Genomic DNA, 7,430 nt, shown 5'->3' with positions numbered 1-7,430 from the left:
TGTGCTCAAGGCCTTCTTTTCTCTGATTCTCCAGTGAGCTCACAGCAGCCTCCCTTTGGCTCATTTATTTTCCACAATGTTTCTAGGAGCCAAAGGACCCTTGCCTAGTCTCCCTTCTGTTCCTTTTTCCATCCTAAGCCCTAGTTGTTGTTGTGTTTTTTTTCATTTTCCCCAGTTTTAATAAATATTCCCTCAAAATCTGTGAATTTGTGTTGTAAAATCTTTTCTGCATGAATTCAAGAACTCAAACACGGCAGGCCAACCTGAGGCAGACCCGCTCCAGGCTGGTTCCTGTTCCACAACACAGTAATGTCTGGGACATCCTCTATAAAGACAGAGCAAGGCATGAATTTGCTTACAAGACTTGGAAGAAAATGTGATGGCCCACACTCACTTTGCTGTTGTTGAATCAAATCAATCTTAACAGTGTTCATGTTTTAAATGTCTTTATTGATTTTTTTAGAGAGAAAGGGAGAGGAAGAAACATCAATCATGATGTAGCCCCCAATAATCAGTCTTTCCCCCTACTGGGATGGAGCGCCCCCTGCCTCCCGGGTGTGTGCCTTGACCTGGAATCAAACCAGTGACATCGTGATTCTTGGATCCACTCCCAACCACTGAGCTTGCCAGCTGTGCACACCGTTCTATCTTATTGTTGACTCTGTTACAGATGTTCCAAATTTCCCCCATACCCCTCCCCCCTTTACTCCCTCTACCCTGCCCCCACTGCTTTTAGGCCCTCACCACATTATTGCCCATGTCCATGGGCTATGCATATATGTACATACTTTATTTAAAATATTTTTGTTGATTTTAGAGTTTTGAAGGAGAGGGAGAGATAAAAACATCAATGATGAGAATCACTGATTAGTTGCCTCCTGTTGGACTCCACCCCCACACTGGGAATTGAGCCTGCAACCCATGTATGTGCCCTGACCAGGAACAGAACCAGTATCACATGACCTCATCATTTGTGGAATGTAATGAGCAGCATAAATTGATAAACAAAAATAGATTTAGAGACATAGAAGCATCAAACACACTGTCAAACTTCAGAGGGAAATCAGGGGAGAGAGGGGTTAAGAGACCAACCAAAACACTTGTATGTATGCATATAAGCATAACCAATGGACAAAGACACTATGGGGGGTGAGGGCATGTGTTGTGGGGTGGGGGTGGCTGGGGAGATCTCAATGAAGGAAAAAGGAGACATGTAATACTATATATAATATGTTAAACAATAAATAATTTTAAAATATAAATAAATAAACAAATAAATTTTAAAACAGAATCCTAACCTCCTGGTTCATAGGTTGAGGCTCAGTCATTGAGCCACACCAGCTGGGCTACATTATTTAAAAAATACATGTATTTTTTATTGTTGATAATATTACAGATGTATTCCATTTCCCCTGTGTCTATATCCTTTGGTGGATTTCTTGCATTTCTCCCCACCCTCTTCCCTCTGAGATTCATCAGTTTGTGCCAGTTAGCCAGGCCTCTGGTCCCATCTTCCTCCTCAGGTATTACTTGCTGGGCACACAACACCTAAGTCATTGGCTAGGATTCTGGGCGGTTGGAAAAACTACATTACCCAGAAGGAAATGCGCCCGCGTGGGCGGAGCTAAAGGGCATTTTGGTGTCTGCGCATCCGGTTAGGGTGGGACTTCCTGCTTCCTCCTCTTGATGGTCGTTTTAACCTCTCAGGTCTCCACAGAGTCACAGGCTTCAGGGCGCTGGTCCTGAGGAGGAGGAGTCCTGGGAGGCAGCGCGCCTGCCGTGCGGGGTGTGTCTGAGGCTCTTTGAGCCCCAACAGCCCGAGATTGGGGTCCCCGTGCCTCCCGGACTCCTCTCTGCTCACAGCGTCCCCGCAGCCTGACCCCATTTCACCCTCCAGCCTTGGGGACCGGCCTCTCAGGTCCCGCCGCCCAGGTCCCAGCGCTCAGAATGGTGAGTCCCTCGTGGGTGACACATGGCTGATGGGGGAAGAGGGTGAAAGGCTGCAGTGCCGCCTTGTAAGGACGTGATGGTGCGACTGCGCAGGGAGGACTCGGGACCCCGGGCCTGTTGTGGGTGTAAAGGCAGCAGAGACATGAGGTGAGGTTTTGCAGGAGGAGTTTTACTTTCACTCTCAGAACGCTGGGGCCATAGATACTAGGGTTGCGGAAGGAAGAACACTAGGGCCCAAAAGGGAGAAGAATTATGGATTTATTAGGCCATCTGGAAGGCTCGAAAACAGTCCTGTTGAAGAACTTGGGAGGCAGAAGCTGGTCCCGAGGCTGCCACAGCCTCACTTGTCTGCTTTTGCTGCTTTTCTGGGCCTGGAGCTGAAATGCAACTGAGGCCTAGATGTGATCCTTAGGGAGGAAAAGGTCAGTGGTCTTAGTTGCCTGACGAGTTATTTGCTAGGGGAGGGTAGGTACCCTGGGGGCGAGGTTCTTGTTTCCCAGTTTTGCCCCTTGCTGGCATCCAGAGCTTTCTTGTAGGTCCTGAGACAGGATGTCAAAATAGGATAGAGCAGTGGTTAGGCCCCTGTGCCAGTTCCAACCTCTGCTGTGATGCCCAGGGTTATAAGGAGAGGGATTATCTGAACTGCCCTTTTGAGTCGGATATGGTGGGTTACGGGGACAGGTAAAGACTGATTATTGGGGGCTACATCTGCATTGGGTGAACGATAGATGAGGGTAAGGTGGAGTCTGGTGGGCCCAACCAGGTGGCTGTAACAGGGGACTCCAGCACATGTGATGGAGGTGTTCCAGATGGGTTTTAATCTGGAAAGGTGGAACCATGGGGTGACAGCAATTATCTAAATTGTGCAATGTGTCAAAATTAAAAGTGCCATTTTTAGGCCATTGAGACTTATCATCTAGTTTATATTATGACCAAACATTGTTACAAAAGAAAATGAGGTGGTTGGGATGATCTCCCCCGTGAGTGTGCAGTGGGAGTGTGGTGTGGCCCACAAGAGAGGAAGGGTGAGTGACAGGCCACAGGCCCAAAGGTGACTGTTTAGGTCAGGCATCTCCCCAGCTAAACCAATTTCCTGAGAAATGAGAGTGACACTCTGGACTTGGTGCCCTCACTCAAGAGGGACCCAAAGCCAAATGGATGAGGAGTCTTCTGGCCTAGCGCTAGGACTTTTAAGATAAGAGACTTTGGAGAATCAGTGAGAGAGAGTGGGCAGAAGACCCCAGACGAGGGAAATTGTGGATTGTCACTCACCTAGAGAAGATTGGCTGGTGTGGGATGGAGGGTCAGCAGTGGAGAAGGAGCGGTTCCCGGTCCGGCTTAATCCTTGGCTGTCTCGGGAAGGAGGGCTAATCCAGGCTGGCAGTCGAGTCACCGAGTAGGATTTGGAGATAAGCCCAGGTTGAGCTGCCACTGGCTGCTGCTGTCCAAGTAGCAAACTTAGGGTGACTGGGGCGATGGCTCCCTGTCCCCATAGAACCCTCCCAGGTTTCCCCACCAAATGTTAGGATCACCGAAGGAGGAACACACGAGGCCAAAAAGGGTAAAGAATTATGAATTTATTAGGTCATCTTGACCTAATAAACGGCACCATCACTCAAAGACGGGGAGTCAGAGATTTTAAAGGACTCTAGGGTGGGCGTTTTCTGGGCAGAGAATTCTCTGTTTAGGTCTGGATTCTGGGAAACTCTGGAGGGGAGAGATAACAGTCTTATAGCAAGTGGAATGTGGTCTAAGCAAGTAGAATGTCCATTGTGAAATGGCATTAAGGTCAGTTCCCAGGGGAGTGGGTGTCGATTCAATTATTTGATGAGACCTAATAACAGATGGCTGTGAAAAAAAGAGGGACATATTCTGAGGCAGGGTTCTAACTTTCCTAATATTGCTCTGAGGAAGTACAGCCTAGAAGACAGAGGACAGCAGCTGTGGACAGGAAGGGGAAGTCCTGTAAATGATAAGGGAACTGGCAGAGTGAGCACTGAGGAGGGGACCTGGCCTCTGGGCTGGGCAAGGGCACTGAGCTGCCTGAGCCCATAGATCAGGGTGGCGGTTGTCAGGCTCTCAGTAGACCATTTTCTTTTTTGTTTTTAATATATTTTATTGATTTTTTTACAGAGAGGAAGGGAGAGGAATAGAGAGTTAGAAACATCGATGAGAGGGAAACATCGATCAGCTGCCTCTTGCACACCCCCTACTGGGGATGTGCCCGCAACCAAGGTACATGTCCTTGACTGGAATCGAACCTGGGACCTTTCAGTCCTCAGGCTGATGCTCTATCCACTGAGCCAAACCAGTCAAGGCTAGACCATTTTCTTTCCACGAATTCCTGCAAATGCAGAATCAATTAGGTGTACAGTTTTGTGGAGCTTATTTCAGGGCCTCACACACTTGTGGCCTCTGAGAGAGTAGAGTCCTGGGACTGTCCAGCTGCTCTTGTAGCCCTTGGACCTGGGTACTTTGAACAGACACTAAGCCCAGACTCCTACGGCCATGGCTAGAGCTTCATGACGTGGACCTTGTATTTAGCAACCAGTGTAATGAGTGGGAGTTCCTCCAGGGCATTGGTTCCAGAATATGCAAAGGCTTGGAGTGAAGAGTGAGCTGATTCTGAAATCTGCAGGCTTTAACAAAAAAAAAAAAAAAAAATCTATGTATATGTATATATATATATATATCTATATACATATATGAATGAATGATATAGAATGAAGGGAGAGGAGAGGGAGAAACAGTGATGAGCAAGAAACAAGGATTGGTTGGCACTTGCGTGACCCCTACTATGGATCTAGCCCACAACCCAGGCATGTGACCTAACCCGTGCATGGGTCAGTGCTCAGCCAACTGAGACACATCAGCCAGGACTGTCCATCAGTTTAATACAGGGAATCATGGTCAGGTTGGTAATGGTAGTAGTAACTCAGAAGGGACAGAGTGAGCCTGAGGACTGGTTTTCCTGCTGGGGCCACTGTTAGTGGGAGGTGGGTGTCACAACACAGCATAGGGACAGAAGTTGTCATGTAGAGTGTCAGGGAGAGATCATGGTTTTTCAGTGGCCAACCCTTTAAAAGATGAGTGGACTTGAGATTAATTGGAGGCTGAAGAGTTATTCAAATAAGATGAGACTAGAGCTGATACATATTAACTTCTCTAAACACCAGGATTTTGTTGTGTCCCTTGGTGTGGCCTGTATGTGGGGAGTTGCAGTCAGTCTTGTGGATTAGCTTCGAGGCTTGAGTGGTCATCTGTGAGACTCACTGGGCATGGTGCAGAGGGCCATCGGGGCTGAGACTTGAGTGGCGTTAAGTGAGAGATGTTGGCAAGCGTTCTCTGGCACACACATGATGAGTAATAAGTAGAAGGCTAAGGAGAGGACTATGAGGGCTGGGGCTGAGGGAGTTCAGGTGTGAGAGAGGTTTGTAAAGAGTGATGTACACTTGCAGAGGGAATGTGAATTCATGGCCACGGCACCCTAACATTGAGTCAGGAGTGAATGATGGGAAAGTCCATTTGTGGTGGTGGTTCAATGATCCAATAAGGTGAATTTTAGAGTGATTACCTGTAAAGAAGGTGTTTTTATACTATATTCTAGGTATAGAGCTTAGGTGCCATTTAACTAACCACCTGCCTTTTGTTGTTGGGGCTGACACACTGGTTGATAGGAATGAGATAGCATACATCAGTGTTACCCAGGCTTCAAAATCTCCACTGGCATTAGTAAGGGAGAATGGTAAGGAGAAATAGATTATGGAGATGGTGAACTATAATTTTGGAAAAGAAGATGATTAGGAAACAATTTGTCCTTATAAATTTGCCTTACCTTTGAAGTTGTGCCTCTGGGAATGAAGCTGTGTGAGAGAAGTGTTGTTCAAAGAACAGTGTGCAGCAGGTGGTGCAAAGCCATGGCCTCAGCACCTTGGGATTGGGCTCAAGAGGGTGAAGTGTGATGCCATGTATTTGTTGTCTTTGAGAAACAATCTGAGGGACTACAAGGGTATTGCCTGACAAGACCAGTATCAAATCATTTACAGTCTCAATTTTTCTTTCTCAATTTTTATCCCGTGTACAATTTAAACCCACTTGTACTATATACTTACAGGTTTAATTTGAATTGTTAAATATGTTAAGTCTAAGCATTCAGTAATGCATTAAGTGAAGCCTACATTTGTAATCTTTGTTAATATCCCTGGTGTAAGTACTCTCATTGTTTTGAGGTTCAAACTGCCCAAATGATGGCACTGAACATGGGCATAATAAGATATTGCAGTATCACATCATTATATTTTACTAGAGACTCAGTGCTCAAAATTCGTGCACTGGGGGGGAGGGGGGGGGTTTCCCTCAGCCCAGGCTGCACCCTCTCCAATCCGGGTCCCCTTGGGAGATATCTGACTGCTGGTCAGACATCCGGCAGTTGGACATCCTCTCACAATCTGGGACTGCTGGCTCCCAACCGCTCGCCTGCCTGCCAGCCTGATTGGCGCCTAACTGCTGCCCTGCCAGCCCGATTGCCCCCAACTGCCCTCCCCTGCTGGCCTGATCGCCCCTAACTGCCCTCCCTGCCAGCCTGGTTACTCCTAACTGCCCTCCCCTGCAGGCCTGGTCCCACCCAACTGCCCTCCCCAGCAGGCCTGGTCATCCACAACTGCCCTCCACTGCTGGCCATGTTGTAGCGGCCATCTTGTGACCACATGGGGGCGGCTATCTTGTATGAAGGCTTGATGGTCAATTTGCATATTGCCTCTTTATTATATAAGATTTCCAATATGCTGATACACCAGTACCAAATATGCTCAAGCACTTTCATAATAAAACAGTAAAATTATTGGGGCATTAACTTTAAACCTTTTTCACAATTTGATTTAAGTAGAATTGATTTAAAATGGACATTTTTTTTAAAAAGTGTTTTTTGGTGTTTCCATACATGCTTCCATCACTAAAACCAAGTTCCTTCTGCCCTTATCAGTGCTTCATTCTCAGCATATAAAATAACTGATGCAATAATACAATCTGCCTTTGAAACAGCTTAATTGAAATATATCCATGTAAAAAAGACACTTATGCAACCCCATGAATCCTATTCCAGCCTTTCTCCACTTTCTGTCATCATGATGGTTTTTATGTATCTATCTATTCTCAGGTACATTATTGGATTATTTCATTTACAATTCCACACATGTCTGACCAAGCAGTGGGTCAGAGAATCATCTCAATAATGCCATGGTTGCATGTTCCATCCCCTGTCAGGGCGATTACAAGAACCAACCAAAAAATATATAAAAATAATGGAACTAAACAATTGCTGTCTCTCTCTCTCTCTGTCTCTCTCTCTCTCTCTCTCTCTCTTTCTCCCTCCCTCCCTCCGCCCCATTTTTCTCTCTCTCTAAAATCAATATATATATATATATATATATACATATAGGTATATATATATACCTGAGCAGCCATTACAACTTAATGACCAG

General features: G+C 46.3%; 1 protein-coding gene across 4 annotated transcripts in view; it reads left to right on the top strand.

The window, feature by feature from the left end:
- Positions 1–1,688: 1,688 nt before the first annotated feature.
- LOC102431752 (zinc finger protein 551-like) overlaps positions 1,689–7,430 on the top strand; it is a 17,577-nt gene continuing 11,835 nt past the window's right edge. For 3 of the 4 annotated variants that reach the window (XR_002827136.1, XM_023747224.1, XM_023747223.1), the window contains exon 1: positions 1,689–1,950. Coding sequence is in view for 2 of the 4 variants with exons in the window: in XM_023747224.1 (XP_023602992.1) it covers positions 1,948–1,950 (3 nt within the window). In the remaining 2 variants the exon portion in view is untranslated. Of the gene's footprint in view, positions 1,951–5,691; positions 5,696–7,430 lie in introns of all 4 variants that reach the window. The other variant, XM_023747225.1, reaches the window with a different exon arrangement.

Source organism: Myotis lucifugus, unplaced genomic scaffold, assembly GCF_000147115.1.
Source record: "Myotis lucifugus unplaced genomic scaffold, Myoluc2.0 scaffold_816, whole genome shotgun sequence".
Taxonomy (NCBI): Eukaryota; Metazoa; Chordata; class Mammalia; order Chiroptera; family Vespertilionidae; genus Myotis; species Myotis lucifugus.
The sequence above is the reverse complement of the archived record's forward strand: the minus strand, read 5'-3'. Positions and strand labels throughout refer to the sequence as shown.